An 18,062-nucleotide genomic window follows, 5' to 3' on the forward strand; every position below is an offset into this window, starting at 1 on the left:
TGATTGCTCTCAGAGGCCATCTCTAAGCTGAGTCCCACATATGCAATGAAATATGATCCTGTCCGCCCTCAGTTTCTCCCTCCAACTTCCCCAATATCTCTCCCAAAACATCTGGCCCCAATCTCATCGTTTCTTGTTTCTTTCTCTCTTCCTCCTCCTCCTCCTCTTCTTCCCTTCAAAGTCTAATTAATACTGACAATGTGGGCACTGGCACATGGGGAACCTATCAGTGGCTGCATCCTCAGAAAAGAACGGTTCCCTCCCACAGCTCAGCTGTAAGGGGTGGGGCCTTAGGCACAACTGCCGCCCCACCCCCACCTACCCATCTGGGCTGGGCTGGCTTTATCTTGTATAGGTCTTGTACACTCTCCTGCCCCAGCAGCGTCCTGGTTCCTGACCCCCCACACTCAGATATCTGGCCTCTCTCGTACCTATAAAGCTTTGCTCCTGGTCAGACGTCTCCAAGTCCTTATGGGTCAAGGTTTGTGGCACTCTCCCTTCCAAGAGGGCTGTCTGAAGCTAAAGCCCTTCGTGATCCAAAGCCATGGTGAACTGGAAGTGGCGATACAGGAGTTGTGGTAAACAGTGAGAGAGTTTCAGGCACCGGAGACACAGGCAGCTGCCCTCCAAGTATAGCTGACAGAAGGTTGCCCACCGGAAGACAGGCTTGTTTCCCAGGCTGGACCCTCCAGTCCTTCCTCACAGCGAGTGCTCAGTCTTGATGACGGGCAGTCGCTTGTTGCTGGCCCTCGTCAGCAAAGCCAGGTCACGCTCCTCAGTCACAGGGCTTCACAGCCATCTAGCAAGCGTCTCAGTTTTGAAAATCAATAACACATTTTCCTAGAGTTTACTCTTAGATAATTAAGTATGCCTTGTCCTTTCCCTCGCTCCCTCCACAGAAGAACAGGAAGCTCTACCGTGTGGAGTGGAAGAGACCCGCACCGTAGCCAGAGTCTGGGAACCCGCTGGGCTCTATACGCCCCGGTTCTAACGTCCATTTAGCTGTTTCCGCATAATGGTTAAAATTATTAGAGAGGATGCAAGACTTTTATTTGATCCACATATTTGCCCTGATCAAAATTTTGCTAACTCCTTGGTAAATGTCCATATTCTTTAAGAAGAATTAAAATGTTTCTCTTATTCCTATATTTGGAAACATGAACAGTTGACAAGATCTTTGAGATAATGCCCGCTCCAACAGATGATGAGGAATATTAAATGCAATTATAGCCATAGAATATTGTAGATGTGGTTACAGAACGCCATTATGATTGTCACTTAGTCAGGCCTTTGATGTGTGGGTTCCAACCTGAGGCACAGAAAGACGAAATAGGTCTAAGCCAGTTTTCAAATTAAATTAACTGTGGGGACAGAAAATAAAACCAATGAGAGAAAAGCAGAAGATATAAAATTTAAAACTGCAGGGGAAAAAATTCAGCTGTCAGAGAGAAGACCTGTGGTCAAAATGGCTGATTTACCTGCCTGCTGGGGAGGTGCACAGAGGAAAGCCGGCTTACATGAGACATCTCTGAGAGGTCCCAGAGAGGTCTCTGCTAGAAACCATTACACGGCAGCTCCTCGGCCCTGGCTCTTCTGCGTATGTGAGCACCATTAAAGGGAAAGCTCACACTCCAGAACCTTCCCCTGCAGGAATACAGGCGACGGGAGGTCAGCCCTTCACAGAAACGCCTTTCCTGCCTTGGATCCTTCCCCGGGCTTACAGAAACAGAAAACCAAACTCAAACTAACGGATACCAAAAGGGCTCTGTGGGGTCCCACCCGGAAACCAGCCTGTCTTTGGGAATGGCTCGATCCAGAGGTTTGGGCAATGTGGTTGCCTCGTCTTCTTACCATCCCAGGCCTCTCTCCCCGGAGGCTTGGTTTTCAGTCAGGCTCTCCCCTCTTGACAGCAAGATGGCAGCTAGCAGCTCCTGCCTAATCCTGCAGAAAGAGTACACAGTTCTTTCCAACTTTCCAAACTGAGGTGCTGGCTTCACTGTGGCTGGCTGGGCTTGGCTAGCATGTCCATTCTCAAACGAACTTCAGCACAGTAATTTAGGTAGCCAAGCTTGGCTCATGTGTTCCTACTGATGGCTATATGAAAGCTCTTCTTAGGTGAGGGGGGAAATGTATCATATTCTGTTAAAGGGAGTGGTTTTTAAAGGCTGCGACTCTTTAATGTAGTTCCTCATCTTGTGATAACCCCCAAGCATAAAATTATTTCGCTGCTACCTTATAACTGTAATTTTGCTACTTGTTATGAATCTTTTTGTTTTGTTTTGTTTGTTTTTGTTTTTCAAGATAGAGTTTCTCTGTGTAGCCTTGGCTGTCCTGGACTCATTTTGTAGACCAGGCTGGCCTCGAACTCACAGTGATCCGCCTGCCTCTGCCTCCCCGAGTGCCACCACGCCCAACTATATTGTTATGAATCTTAATACAAATATCTGATATGTGGGATGTATTTTCATTATTACAGATTGACCCAGAAAGACTGAGGCCCACGGGCCCAGGTGTACAGCCCAAGTACATTTAAATTCGGAACTCAAATTTAGGGCTTATCTTTTTATATCACCTTTTCAGACTTGTAGTCACAATCCCCGTGAGCCAGAAATTCTAAAATCAAGGAAACGTCCTTGAACACCGAGCCAAAGCACCGTGCAAGGGCAGCCTGGGAAAGTGCTCGGCTCATATTCAATGCAGTTAAATGACTTTCACATTCACACAATATGCATCTCTGCATGAAACAGAATCCCCTTTGTTGTCAGAACTAAGAAACACAGTCAAAGCCTCGGTTTTCTTCCTATCTGCTAGCTGGATATAATGACACCCCCCCCTTATATCTGACGTACAAGTTTAAACTGTGTATCACTCGTGCCTTCACACACAGAATGCATGCGTTCATTTATTTGGGTAAGATTTTTTTCCAGATTTCTGCTATGTAATAGACCGTGTGCCAGATGCTAGACACGGCCATGAAAACGAGAAAGAGGTGGGGAGGGAAAAGGCTAAGTGGCACCCAAAGGCCTGAAGGACATGTCCTGGGGGAGTGGCGAAGGGCTAGGGTGGCCTAGAAAGGGGGCTGAGTTGGGTGCCATAAAGGAGGTGGGGGATGGCGCCTGGGTGGCTGGGGAGGTAGCGAGCAAAGCGCTCACACCACCCAGCGCCATACTGTTTCAACCCAGAGGAAGCTTCAGCGAAGCCCATCCGTCTCTGTCCTATCAGATCTAAAATCTACTACTTAAAAATTCCGTTTTATAAATCCTAATACCAAAATCAGTACTGATGCTCTATCCTCCTATTTTGTATAGAATATGATTTTTTTAAAAAAACAAAACCAAAAAAACTTTAGAAGCAAGCCTTGGGAGGAAAAGGCCTGCTTCAAACTCTGATGCGGGAGGAGGGAGGGGAAGATGGATCCGTGGGTGAGGCACTTGCCGTGCACGCAGGAGGATCTGAGTGGGGATCCCAGCACCCACAGACAGACAGACACAGAGCCGCACACCCACGGCGAAATGGGAAACAGAGACAGGAGAGTCACTGGAAGCTCAGAGAGCCCGCTGGCCTGCTGTCCACAGCAGTGAGAGACCGTCTCAAAGACAGAGAAAGGACCAGAACTCTAGATTGTCCTCCGACCTCTGCATGCACGCTGTGGCGCGTGCGCATGAGCACTAACGCACACGAGTGCCCATACACTCACACACACACACACACACACACACACACACACACACACACACAGTCCGAATGGAGCACCTGAATTAGAAATGGCGTCATAAGTACACTGACCTTCGGATTTAATAATTAGTGATAACTACTGTGTGGCCATCAGTCACCCTGTGACAAGCCGCCCTGTGAGCTAACTGAACAATAGGAAGTCATCTTCCGTGCCCGAATTCCTCCCTTCCTGTCACCTGAGGTCAGCTCAGCTAAGCGCTTAGTTCTTTCATCCTGAAATGAGATGCTTGCTACTGTTTTAACCAAGGCATCTTTTTTATTAGTTTAGCCATGAAGACCCTATTAGCCAAGATTAAGAAAACTTCTGAGACCAACCAAAAGGAGGCCTACCCACACAGTGCACATGAAAACACACCCGATATCTACAATGAAAGTTGGTCTTTGTGGGACAAGAATAAACATTTCCAAGCCAGGCCTGTAATAGCAGAACTGAGAAGTTAGGAACAGCTTGGGCGACAGAGTAAGGAGATCCAGTCTCAAAAAAAAGTAATCAGTTAACTAACTAATTAATTAATTAAAGAAAAAATAACACTTATAAAGCAAGATACGCCAGTAGTGTAAATGCTTAAAAACAAGCAGTGCTGTTAAGTGTGTGTGTGTGTGTGTGTGTGTGTGTGTGTAAAAGTAAAAGCATCCAAGCTTATCGGCTATTACAAATAGAATGCTTTTATCTGCATGCGATAGCATCAGAGGACACTCCAGATTCCATTTTTATTTTATTTACTTCGTGTTACTTATTACACAAATGTTGGAAATGATGAGGAATATAGTATAAGGAAATTAAAGACCCGAGGTCTCATAGCTCCCTTTAATCTGGTCATGAAAATCAAAACACCCAACAGAAAAGGATCAATGAGCCCTCAAGAGGTTCGGAAGAACCCCAGCACGCTGCCTGCTGTGACAGAGAGGAATCCACCCAGGGGAAGAGAGGCTGCTCGGGAAATGGTGCGCAAGCGTGCTAGCGGTGCTTGCTCTGTGCCGCGGACCTAAAGCATGCTTGAGCATGCGCAGACCGCTCACCGCTCCCATTTAAAGAGTGTTACACTATTGGATTTTTCTGAGGTCAATTCATATGTCACTCCTTACCCTTGCAGTAATCTTCTAGAATGATCCATGCGGCAAAGGGATCCACTTAATAGAGAGGAGAAAAGGCCTGGTCTGCTATGAATTCCTTCTAGCTAGAAATAGAAGGATGTAAGATTTACTTGGTACTGGGAAACTAAACCACTGTGTTGAAAATGAGGACTCTCACTTTTCTGTCTTTACACCATAACTTCTAAGCATGTTTACCATGCCACAATCCCTCTTTTATAATTATACAAGCATGCACTCAGCTGGGTTTGGTGGCGCACGCCTATAATCCCAGCACTTGGAGGCAAAGACAGGTGGATCTCTGAGTTCCGGGCCAACCTGACCTACAAAGCTAGTCCAGGACAGCCAAGGATACAAAGAGAAATTCTGTCTCAAAACAAACAAAAACAAACAAACAAACAAACATGCACTCAATGTATACAAAGTATTCAAGATGGTGCAAACTAATATTAGCTCAAATACATGAAAATGCATATTGTAGCAAGCAAAGATCTTACTAAAGTTCATTAAATCTATTTCTTTTTTTTTTTCATTAAATGTATTTCTACACTGATATTTTCAGTAATCATCTCTTAGCCAATATGTTTAAATAGTTCATTTTCGCTTTATAAGAAAATACATAGTCTGGTATATACAAAGGCATGCTTATGTTTTAAACCTAAAAATAGCCCAAGTTCTAAACCACTAACTTCTACAAAAATGCGCTCTTGGCACATTGATTTTCTTACCCTTAATGTACCAGAAAGGAAGGAGAGACAAGCTTCCCAAGGAGATGAATGGCCGGGCATTCATCATCTCAGAGCATGGGGCTGCTTCCATCTGCCTACATGGGGGTCACCTTGCACGCTCAGTTCTCACCCTGAAATGCTATCAGAGGTATGCACGGCTTAGTGATCTTTTCCGACAGGACATCTGCAGGTTACAATAGTAGTCAGGGGAAGGGCCCGGCTGTAGTGTCCCTGTCAAGCAGTGGCGACTGTGACAACATGGCCAGGGTGGTATCATGAGGTTAGATGTGATGCAGGAAAGGTGTGGTAAACCAAATTTGTCATAATTCTTGCCCTGAACTCTCAAATAGGCCGCAAAGAAGTGGTAGGAAGGGCGAGGCTCTGGGGCCATCTCCAGCCTGAGTGCTTCCCAGGATGCTCCGCTCGAAAGGGACTGTCCACCGGAAGGGAGCAGAAAGAGGTCTGGTTGGGCACCGCATTCCACTCACTGAGTTTTCCTCATAACTCTTAGCCTTCTCAGGCAAATCACCAGCCCTGGCCAGTGGAGCCACCGAGTTTGAGAGCACTGCGGTGTTAAAACAGTAAAGCAGACATGGAAAATGGAAGTCGCCATATTAAGTAACATTCTCCTAATTTCAATTGATGTTGAGACGAGTTTTTTTATTATTTGAACTTAAGTTGTCAAAACACCACTTCAAACGTGGAACAGAGAAAGGCTGGCGTGGGGTTTGCCCCCTTTATCTTCCCAGAGATCTGTGATTAATTACATCATTCCACTAGTGCAGAAAAACAAAATAAGACACATTGAGTGTTCCATGCCATTTGCAGGGGCTGTCCTGGTCTTTCTATGTCAGACACACACTAAGACCTGGACGCCGCGCTGTGGTGCTGTGTCTGGCTCGGAGACTGCTCTGCACGCTGAGCAGACTCCCTTATCGGCTCCACTGCTCACAGCCTTAGTTCTGGGTCTGATGGTTTTGTATGTGTTCAAAAGATGTTTTTAGTTTTGGTTGAGAGCCTAGCCTTTAAAGGCTGAGCTGTCTCTCCAGCCCCATGTTTCTAAATGCCAGGTTTTGTTATTCTTTTCCAACACTGGCTGTGAAACCAGCTTCGACTGAAACATCCCTCTGCCGAGCCACACGCTTTCTTTCCTTCTACCCTTCTCGCTTTCAGAATCAGACGGTATGGAGCCACCTTGCTTATCCCCACGAGTCCTGTATTGGTGTATGGGTGACTTACAGAGTTAGCAATGTCTAGCGAATGGCATAAAAATAACACTGAAAGGCCAGGGCAGGACAGTGCCCTCCACAGCTCCTGCCATGTCGTTAGCCCTGGCTTCCCTCCCTGAGTTTCCCGGCTTCTGCCAGCCCTTGTATTGTACACCCTCTCCACACACAGCCAGCACCCTGGCCTTCCTGTTAACTAGCTGCTAAGTCATCCTATCTAAGGTTTTTAACCTTCTAGGTAGGCTCCCAGCTGCAGTGGCAGCTCTTAAAGAACCCTGTCAAAGAAGAAAAAGGACTTTACTGGCGACTATTACCGTCACCTTGCCAGTGATTGACAGAATCCTTTTCACAGCATCTGTTCTCCAGAACTCTCTGGCACTTTCCATACCCTTTCAACTCCCAAGCAGCATGGAAGGCAGGTAGAATGCCATCGCCACCAGTGTGGCATCAAGTCACAGAGAGCCCTGTGTCTCCCAAGAAAGTCTCCCAACGTTGCACAGCTATGTCTGCCTGGGCAGCAGCATCTCACCCCTCAAATCCCCAGAGTCATTTGTCCTACTTGAAACAACTCTCCCTGTCCCCCTCTGGAGACTGGTGGCTATGTGGCACTTGCTGTGACCATCCTCCTGTCTCTAATCGTCCCTCCCCCCATTCAGTCCAACCGAGTTCCAAAGCACAGATGGGCTGCTTCAGCTGAGCGTCCCCACACTAACAGAACGGAGTGAGAGTGCTCCTGTCCTGTCGTGTAAGCATCTTCTGTGATTGCTTCAGTGCTATTACATCTGGGCCTCTGGCGTGTACTAAAAATACACTTTACAAATTAAACAAGGATGTGAGTATGTTCAATCCCCACAACATCTCACCAACAGGTATGTATGGGGGTTAAATCCAGTACCTGGGCCGGGAGTGGTACTGTTAATCCCAGCACTAGGGAGGCAGAGGCAGGGGGATCACTGCCTGGTCTACAAAGCGAGTCCAGGACAGCCAAGGCTACACAGAGAGACCCTGTCTCGAAAAAAAAAAAAAAATCCAGTACCTGGGAGGTAGAGGCAAGAGGGCAAATTTGAAGTCTCTAAATCGTGAGATGAAGAAGCCACACGAGGAACACATACAGACTTTGTCTCATTTTATTATGTATGCTCTAAATTTTCAGGCCACTCTGTTCTTTGTTTTGTTCTATTTATTTAATCAATTTACAGCCTGATCCCAGTGCTCGTTCTCCTTTCTACTGGGTCCCCCTCCCACACCCTCCCCCTCTGCTCCCCCCACACACTTCTCAGAGAAGGGGAGGCCCCCCAGGAGTACCAAGCCACCCTAGTAGTCAAGTCACTGCAGGACTAAGTGCATCTTCTCCCACTGAGGCCAGAACAAGGCAGCCCAGCTAGGGAACTGGGATCCAGAGGCAGGCAACAGAGTTGGAGACAGCCCCCACTCGCGTTGTTAGGGGACCCACACGCTGACCGAGCTGCACATCTGCTACATATGTGTAAGGGGCCTAGGTCCAGCCCGTGCATGCTCTTTGGTTGGTGGTTCAGTCTCTGAGCCCCCATGGGCCCAGCTTAGTCTACTCCATAGCTCTTCTTGTGCTGTGCTCTGTTCTTGTTTTGGTTTGGTTTTTTGGTTTGTTTGTTTGTTTTTGAGACAGGGTTTCTCTGTGCAACACTGACTGTCCTGGACTCACTCTGTAGACCAGGCTGGCCTCAAACTCACAGCGATCCGCCTGCCTCTGCCTCCTGAGTGCTGGAATTAAAGGTGTGTGCACCACCACCGCCCAGCATGTGTTCTGTTTTTAAGCTGTGTTTCTACATATCAGAAACATGAAAGCACCGAAAACCATGGCTTTCAGAGAAAGAAAACGGTAGGGTTTTTGTTTAGCTTTGTTTTTTGTCTTTTACTATTTGGTTTTAGAAAATATAAAGAATAGGCTGGGTGTCAGCAACAGAGTCTTTGGCGCCAGCGTTAGGGAAAGGCCACTCATTCCTTAACACTGGAGAGTTCTGCTCCTGCCCTGTCCTGCACAAAGACCTTGAGGACACCTCTCATTATTTCATCATGTGTCCCCCCCAAAGGCCCAGTTTCAGGATGGAGGCGTGGGACACTCCAAGACATGTTTCCTACCCTACACATTCATCAGCATTGCTCTCCGCATAGCCTTTCCAGCGCAGGCAACAGCAAACCGGACAATTTGAGCCTGGAAGACAAAGCCTGAGTGCTCACAACACACCCCAAGACTGTCATCTGATCCAGGACTAATGCCACCCATGTCACACCCACTGGAAAACATGATACCTTATTTGTCTAGATCACTGCTTTCACGTGGCATGTTCAGTCTCTTCTTCATTTATGCACTTCTAATTTTTTAAAATAAAATATACATACAAAAACTTAATTTAAAACACAGATATTTATTTTTTTCAGATTTATTTATTATTATTTATATAGTAGTTTACCCACATGTACACCTGCATGCCAGATAGGGCACCAGATCTCATTATAGATGGTTGTGTGCCACCTTGCAGTTGCCAGGAATTGAACTCAGGACCTTTGGAAGAACAGCCAGTGCTCTTAACCTCGGAGCCATTTTTCCAGCACAAATGTAGGTATTTATACCCCTGCCTTCTCCCTCTTTTAAAACTGTAAGTAAGGCAGGCAGATATCTGTGAGTTTGAGGCCAGCCTGATCTACAAAGTGAGTCCAGGACAGCCAAGGCTACATAGAAAATCCCTGTCTCAAAAACAAACAAACAGGGCTGGAGAAGTGGATGGCTCAGAGGTTAAGAGCACTATATTCTTCCAAAGGTCCTGAGTTCAATTCCCAGCAGCCACATGGTGGCCCACAACCATCTATAATGAGATCTGCTCCCTTCTCCTGGTGTGCACACAGGCGGGCAGAATACTGTACAAATAATAAATAAACAAATATTTTTTAAAAAAGAGTTGATATCCCATTAAAAACAAACAAATAAATATAAGTAATAAGGTATATGATGTAACAAATTGTTCATGGTAGAGGCTTGATAAAGGTAGCCATATACTTAGCAGGTTCATCTCACGTGTCCACACCACAGCCCTATGAGGCAGGGAAGTACAATAGGGTCTCCTTGGCGGATCTCCCCAGTGTGGACCAGTTAGCTGACCTCTTCCCAGTCTGCTCACTTGCCTGTCTGGGTTTCTCCAGTCTGACCTAGGGGTTTACTGTGATTGCTGTAGGTGAGTGTACCTCTCTACTAACTAGTGTACAGTTGGAGCTTTTTTACACTTATTTGGGGTGTGTGTGAGTGTGTGTGTTTGAGTGTGCATATGTGTATGTATGTGCAGGTATAAGTGTGTGTATGCGTGTGTGTGTGTGTGTGTGTGTGTGTTTGAGTGTGCATATGTGTATGTATGTGCAGGTATAAGTGTGTGTATGCGTGTGTGTGTGTGTGTGTGTGTTTGAGTGTGCATATGTGTATGCATGTGCAGGTATAAGTGTGTGTATGCGTGTGTGTGTGTGTGTGTGTGTGTTTGAGTGTGCATATGTGTATGCATGTGCAGGTATAAGTGTGTGTATGTGTGTGTGTGTGTGTGTGTGTTTGAGTGTGCATATGTGTATGTATGTGCGGGTATAAGTGTGTGTATGCGTGTGTGTGTGTGTGTGTTTGAGTGTGCATATGTGTATGCATGTGCAGGTATAAGTGTGTGTATGCGTGTGTGTGTGTGTGTTTGAGTGTGCATATGTGTATGCATGTGCAGGTATAAGTGTGTGTATGTGTGTGTGTGTGTGTGTGTTAAGCATACGTGGGCCTATGTGTATATGTGAAAGTCAGAGAATAATTTACCAATACCTGTTCTCTCCTCCTAAGACATGGGTTCCAGAAATCAAACTCAGCCATCCAGATAGGTGGCAGATGCCGTTAGCCACTGAGCCATCTTGCTGGCGCGTTTGGTTTGGTTTTGTTTATTTGGTTTTTCCGTTTGAGTCACAAAGTTTGAAATAATATTAATACAGATTGTTCTCCCTGGAAGACCATGACCCTTTTACCAGGTATGGTACCTTAGATGTAGTTAAGAGAAACAAACTATAACGAATAGTCAAGTCCCAAGTAGCGAGCATGTGCCTGTCCTATAAAGAGCGCGTGCCAGCTTGCCCCTGTGCTCCCAGTCGCCTCCAGTGTGACAGTCTAAGCGAGCAACTGTGCTCACCACTCCTTCTCGTCCTCCCTAGCTAAATAGATTGCTGTAAAGTGTGACTCACTAGGTCCTGTGAGCTGACCTATTGAAACCCAATGAGCAGGGTCACTGAGGCCACAGAAGCATGAGTCTGCATCTCCCAAGGTGGCGTAACAGGATCCGCACTGGCTCGGAGGGAGGGCCAGGAGACTATCTTGTAGCCAAGGACACTGCTGGGGCGTCAGGGCAACAGCAGGGGGTTGTAATCGAGCACCATCCCAGGACATTAGGTAGGTGATCATTTCATCCATCTTTTATTCATAAACACAGGAACATTTTTTTTTTTTTTTTGCAGTTCCTCTTTGCAGTTTCAGGCTCCACCTGCAGCCTTGTCTTTTATGTCACAGAAAACGCATCTGGCATAAGGCATCCTGTCACCGTGGGTGTAATTAGCAGCCCTGGACTAGGACAGCGTGGTTGCTGTTGCTCCCTGAGCCAGCGTGAGCAGCTGGCACTTCAGGGCAAGTGGTTAAGTTATTCTTCGAACCCCACTTACGGCTGACGTTGACAGACTGTGGGGCATTCCTGGACTCTGAGGCAGGAGCAGAGCTCATTGCCTGTGCAATGGGCGTCATTGCCTCATTTGCTCATTTTCCTTAAACCTTGAAGGGGATTAAAAAGAGTAGACGCATTGTCCTGCTTCATAAATGCTGGCATTTCTGTGGGAAATTCTTAGCCATGGCAAACCCATCAAATCTGCCTGGGGACCGCAACCACACAGAGAGCCCACCTCACCTCCACATCTCCTTTTCATGGCATTCTGATTTTTCCTCCTCAGCCCTAATTGAGTAGCAGAAATGTCACATTTTCACCAGTCATATCCCAGTTCCTTCTAAGGACTTCCTTTTACCCACGATTCTATCCTGAGCTCTAGAGTGTGCTTTGATGCCTGAGTGGCAGGCTTTATACCAAAGCGAAATGTGACAAAAGCATCGGAGTAAGATTTCCGTCTTTGGCCTCACCAGCTACTTGGTCATAATGATTCTCCTGGGCCTCAATAGCATGTCTGTAAAGTGCTGCTAACAGTAGCAATGTGAGCAGAACAGACAGCATTAGCGTGACAGTTAAGTGAGCATTAACTGTTGTTTGCATCCGCCCTCTCTCTTTTACTTTTATCTGTGGGCAGGGCACACGTGTGGGGGTACAAGAATGCAGGTCAGAAGACAGCCTTGTGGGATCTTTCTCCCCTTTCACCTTTACTTGGGTCCTTGGGGTCAAGCTCAGGTGGCTAGGCTTATGCAGCAAGCATCTCTATGCACGAAACCCTCACAGTCTCTTGACGTTAGCTATGACCCACTGTTTTTTATAGAGTGAGGGAGAATGTTGGGTCCTGGGGAATCTCTATTTTAACTCTAATTTTAAAAAAGGAGCACACATTTGGACAGTGTATACACTGTTGCTAGATCAGTAATTTTTCTAAGTGTGATCTGGAAACCCCTGGAGGTCACCAAGATGTTCTGGAAGGGAGTCCATGTGGGTAAAGCCGTTTTCCTCATGACATTATGATGTCATTCTTTCATTTTCATCTTCCTGTAAGAATATGGAAATCCCCTAGGATCTACTCTTTTGCTTCCACAAGTTTCCGTAACACAGAGTCAACCATAGGCCAAAAATATTAAGTGAGAGATTGCAGAAAAAGACAAGCCAACCATAAACCTTACATTGCATGCCATTCTGAACAGTGTGACAATGTCTTGAGCTGTCACACGTCATCTGACCTGTGCTGTGAGTCAGCCCTTTGTCCAGTGGATCTGTAGTGCATGCCCACCCGCCCCTCACCTGCTAGCCAACTCAGTTATCAGATCGACGGTCACTGCATCACGGAGCTTGTGCTCAAAGATACCTTAAGTTATTTTTCTGCTTAACAATAGCCCACAAGAGTAGTGATGCTGGTAGTTTTGGGCTCTGTCTAAGAGAGGTTGTCAAATGTGTCCCTTAAGTGAAAAGTGAAAGCTCTTGATTAATGGGAAAAAATATGCTGTTTGTTAATATGGACAAGAATGAATCTACCCATGATATTGTTAAGAATGAAAAAAAATTTGACGCTGCAAAAGTTATGGTTGGATAGACAAGATGGCTCAGCTGGAAAACACACACACACACACACACACACCACTTGCCACACAGCCTGATGCCCTGAGTTGGAGCCCTGGAACTGACAGTGGAGGGAAAGAATTGACTCCTGAAAGCTGTCCTCTTGCCACACAGCCTGATGCCCTGAGTTGGAGCCCTGGAACTGACAGTGGAGGGAAAGAATTGACTCCTGAAAGCTGTCCTCATCATAGGTCATTCCACAAGCATCACTCAGACACATGCACATACTCAGAGACATGTAGTAATAATAAATTATTTTTAATTTAAAAGTTATAGCCACATAGCCAGGTATGGTAGCACGTGTCTGTAACCTCAAATTTTGGGCAGTGGAGATAGGAGGATCAGAAGCTCAAATCATTCTAGACAATATATCAATTCTGAGGAAAGTCTGTCTCAATAAATAGGTTATAGCTGCATGCGTGGTACATGTTTAGCTAAGATGGGAAAGGCATTACCATCTATGGCTTGGTACAATCAGGGAGTCCACTGGGGCTCTTGGAATGTAGCTCCCAGAGATAAGTGGGGACTTCTATTCAGTGGAATTTTCTAGAGGCGACTAGATAGATAGAAGTGATGTCATCACTTCGTTCTTAAGGGAACATGTGCTCGTACATCCCTGCCTTTTACATTCCTCAGTTATCATTTTGGATGTGTAAATAGCAGTTGCTGGAACTCCCTCTTACCTTTGAGACCCCCCCAGTTAATCCTGACCGCTGCTCCGCCTTTTGCCCTGTGCTTCCCTCAGGCTGTCCGGGTCCGACTTCCCTGCTGAGGCCTGGCTGTGGAACTCTGAGAAGCAGGGCCACCGGCACTCCGTGATACGGCGAGTCAAGCGCTTCCTGAGTACCCATGAGCACCCGGGCAGCCCCAGGAGGAGGAGGAACTTCGGCAGGCAGGCCAGCGACAGCTCCATGTTCTTCCCACCCAGCCCAGTTCGGGATCTGCTCGATGTGCCTTCGAGAAACCCCAGCCGAGGCTCACCCACCCGGAAGCAATCCCACTCCCGAGAAGGCAGCCCTAAGCTGCACTCCAGCATGGGAGAACTGTCCACCATCCGGGAGACCAGTCGCGCCAGCACTCTGCAGAGCCTGACCCCGCAGTCCAGTGTGAGGGCCTCCCCTACCAAAATGCCCCAGGTCCCCGAGGTCCTGATCACAGCGGCTGAAGCAACAGCATTCTCGTCAGACAACCATCCTCCTCATGACTCCACTACCTCCATCTTAAGCCTTGAGTTCACCGGAGTGGAGCCAAGCAGGACAGAGCAGCAGGTAGATCGCGCAGAAAAGGCGACACCACCCGGAGACCCCAATGCCCAGACTGCTGCAACCAGTAGAGAAAGAGATTTGTTCAACTTTGAGGAGGACCTAGATGATGAGAGATTCCCCAAACGGTGGAGCCTTCCAGAGTTTCGGGAGTCCAGGCACACCTCGCTGGGAAACTTGGGTCCAGATCCCACGAGTCCCGGGGATGCTTTTTTACTTGATGCAGAAACATCACCAGAGACCGGCAGAATCCAACCTGGGGCTGGCTCTGGGGTCTCCCCCGACATCCTGTACTTAATGGAAAGCTTGGATAAAGAAACCGACATCCTGGAGTTTAACAACGAGCACACTGAAGAACCCCCTAAAGGAACTGTGCAGCGCCCCAGAACCTGGTTCTAGCCCAGCTTTGTACTTTACACAAAGCTGTCTCTACCAGTCCAGGAACGCACGCCCCACCCCCACCCCCCAGGAGCCGACTAGCAGTTAGAAAAACCATCCTACTGTACAAGCGACTTAGAACCATGAAGGGCACTATATTATAATCCTGAAAAAAAAAAAGATCGAACGCATCCGCATTGTCTAGCACAAAGGGCCTTTCATGGAAGTTATACAGGCGAAAGTCAATTACCATAACCAAATAAAGGACCTCACATAAATGCATAAAGCTCATACACCCACACGTGACTAGTTTTGGAGAGAGCCAGACCACTCATAGTCCAATCCCCCAGAAACAAAGGCCACGATACAAAAGGTCCTGTTTCTTTCTGGTTCCTTCCCGTACCTTTCTCTTTTCCTTTCTACAGAGACGAGAGATAGATCAAGCCCTCCCAGAGGCCCTTTTCTGCCTGGAGCTTTTCCACTGACGATTCCTGGCCTGCTCACTGGCGCTTTCTAAATCCATGACCCCCATCTTTCCATAGCTCTCAAACCCCCCCCCCCCCCCAGCACCAGAGAGAGTCCCACTTCCCTTCAGTCACCATTTCATTGTCTGGTCTTCATTTTCCTCCCTTCCTCTTTTTTTCTCTTACATGTTTCATCTTCCCTTTTCCCTAGCCTAGCTTCTCTAGTGACTCCTAATCTGTCCCTCTCTCTGGGTTATGACATCTCTTTCCAACTCTGTTGCTTACTTGTCACATGTTTAAACTGTGACTCGCTGGTGAAGCCTGCTACAGGAACCAAACACACCACACCCTCCCACGCTTCCAGCCCTACAGTAAGAGGTGCATATGGGTTGATGCCCCCCCCAACTATCTCAAAACTGCTGCTTCTGCTCTTTCATCTTGGACACTGGAGAAAAATGAAGCTAAGATGAAGAAAATAGAGGCCTCAGGGAACCGACTTCCTGAGCCCACGTAGCCAGGCTTTACCAAGCTCAAGAGGCCACACTTCCTCACAGTATTGTGCGGTCTGTCAGGCCCTGAACCTGCTAGCGATTTGCCCCCAAACTCTAGAGGACGCTCCAAAGCGGCTAACCAAAGGCTTGTGCCAGATCTCTCCAGCCTTGGAGACCTTCTCTGGATCGTCCCTGCTCAAAACAATCTTCAGTCAGAAGGGAGAGCAGAGCTTCTGACTTTGGACCTAGCCATGGTCCTCCCCACACGTCACTGTAAAGGAAAGCTGGCAGGAGCCTCTTATTCCTGGCCCCACTTCAGAGTCCCGGTGGGCCAAATCACGTTCACATGTGACCTCAAATGTCAACACACCTATGGAGGGACTTAAAGCAGTGACCCCTACCTCGACTGACTTTTCTTAAGGGACTAAAATGATATGCTATTTAAATGCTGTACACAGATGGTCCTCTGTGTTGGCCCCCACCATTGTCTCCCCAAAAAGGACTGTAATCCCCAAAGTACCACAGACAGACAGACTATGGGCTGAAGCCCCCATTACATTTCTAAAAGTCCAGAGCCCCAACCTTTTCCAGTCGCATTGTCTTCACACACTTTTCTTGCGCACATCAACATAACTCCCACCATCCTCTTCTCTTTGGCTCCACCTGTTGCTCAAGTACAAAGGAGTTTCTGCTTAGCTGCCTTTGAAGTATAATCGACGTTCATTCCTAAATCCAAAGTCATCAGCTGTTCCCAGGCAGAAGGATAGTTTCATGGAGAGATGAGCAGATGTTCATCGGCTCTTATGCCCCTTTATTCCTGAGACTTAAGTTGAGAACTGAATGTTTCTTCAGATTTTGAGATAGCCTCCCGCTTCCTCCTCACTGAACACTGAACTCTGGCTTGCTCAATGAGCCCAAATGAAGACTCCTTCTTTTATCATAAAATGCATTTCTGTCCCACACAGCCAGGGCTGCAGAAAAATTAAAGGATTTATTCTCTTCTGACTGAATTTTCACCTGCCTAGATCATTTTCTCCTGAGCTCTAGAAATTTCCACCTTATAGGCAAATAGCCATATGTCCCTTTGCATTAGCCTTGAGGGTTTGGCCAGTCCAAGAGCAGGCTTTGCCTAGTTGTGTGTTAACACAATCTGCACGTCAGAGAGTGCAGGGAGGCCAAGCCCTTGTGTACTGTCTCCCTGCTCCTGGGGAGAGCTCAGGCCTGACTCCGGGGTTCAGTTTCAATACTGTTAAGAGCCATCAACTTTTCCTCTCCTGTCCACGCATTTTGAGCTGCCTGGTCCCCAGTTGTTCCCTTCTTCGCTGTCCCAGCCGCCCAGTCCACTGCTCCCACCACTCGGGGCATCCCCTCTCAGCCTTGTCCAGCCAAGTACAGCGGACATGGGTGGAATGAAATGGGGAGATATAAGATTTACCATCAGTGCAAAGAAAAATCTATGAATCGCCTCTGAACAGCTCCCAAAACTTGAAGGAAGCCAGCTGTGGTAGCACTCAAGAAACTGAGGCAGGAGAATTGAAAGTTCAAAGTCAACCAGGTCTACAGGATGTGTTCAAGGCCAGCCTGGGCTACATAGTAAGATCTAACCTCTAAAACCCAAAGCCAAACAAGCACACAGCAACAGTAAAGCTTTGAAAAAGAAAAAGGCAGCAGACAAGATGCCACTGGATACCCTCAATGCACAGGGCAGACACCTCAGACATCTGACCCCAAATACCAAGGCATAAAAACTTGATTTAGACTAACAGGGGGTAAAGATAAAAGACCCGTTAAGGCGACTAGTGGTTGAAAGGAGAGCCAGAGAAAGAGTAGAATTTGAGAGAAGAAATAGACATTGGATTTAGCCCCAAGGGTAACTAGATAATTCTGTGGGCTGCTATTATGAAAAAGAGTATTTAAATGCTATGTACATAGCATGCCAAATATTACTTAATAGTCGGGCGGTGGTGGTGCACGCCTTTAATCCCAGCACTCGGGAGGCAGAGGCTGGAGGATTGCTGTGAGTTCGAGGCCAGCCTGGTCTACAAAGCGAGTCCAGGAGAGCCAGGGCTACACAGAGAAACCCTGTCTCGAAAAACAAAACAAACAAACAAACAAACAAAAGACAAATATTACTTAATAATTTGTCATTGGAAACTGCTAGGTCATTAGCAGGAGACTGACCTAGTCCCAGCCCCAGCTTTTCTATCTCCCACTTAGGATCAAACAAATAAACCAGGTCTTCTATAGAAAGTAGCTTGCAGTAGAAGCTCATCCCAGTGGCTAGGACAGGGTCCATTTACCTCCCATCTGAAGGCAAATGCAAGGATTTTACCAGCCCTTACAAGGGAACACGATGGAAGAACTGGTGATGGCCTGGACGCTGT

The 18,062-nt window shown here is 47.1% G+C and overlaps 1 protein-coding gene across 5 annotated transcripts in view; it reads left to right on the forward strand.

Annotated features, from left to right (window-relative positions):
* BEST3 (bestrophin 3) overlaps positions 1 to 16,688 on the forward strand; it is a 45,463-nt gene extending 28,775 nt beyond the window's left edge. For all 5 annotated transcript variants that reach the window (XM_084795167.1, XM_084795165.1, XM_084795164.1 and 2 more), the window contains one exon: positions 13,829 to 16,688. In XM_084795167.1, the coding sequence (XP_084651293.1) occupies positions 13,829 to 14,744 (916 nt within the window). In that variant the 3' untranslated portion in view covers positions 14,745 to 16,688. The remainder of the gene's footprint in view (positions 1 to 13,828) is intronic.
* Positions 16,689 to 18,062: the final 1,374 nt, after the last annotated feature.

The sequence above is a fragment of the Acomys minous genome (genome assembly GCF_964271855.1).
Source record: "Acomys minous genome assembly, chromosome: 9".
Taxonomy (NCBI): Eukaryota; Metazoa; Chordata; class Mammalia; order Rodentia; family Muridae; genus Acomys; species Acomys minous.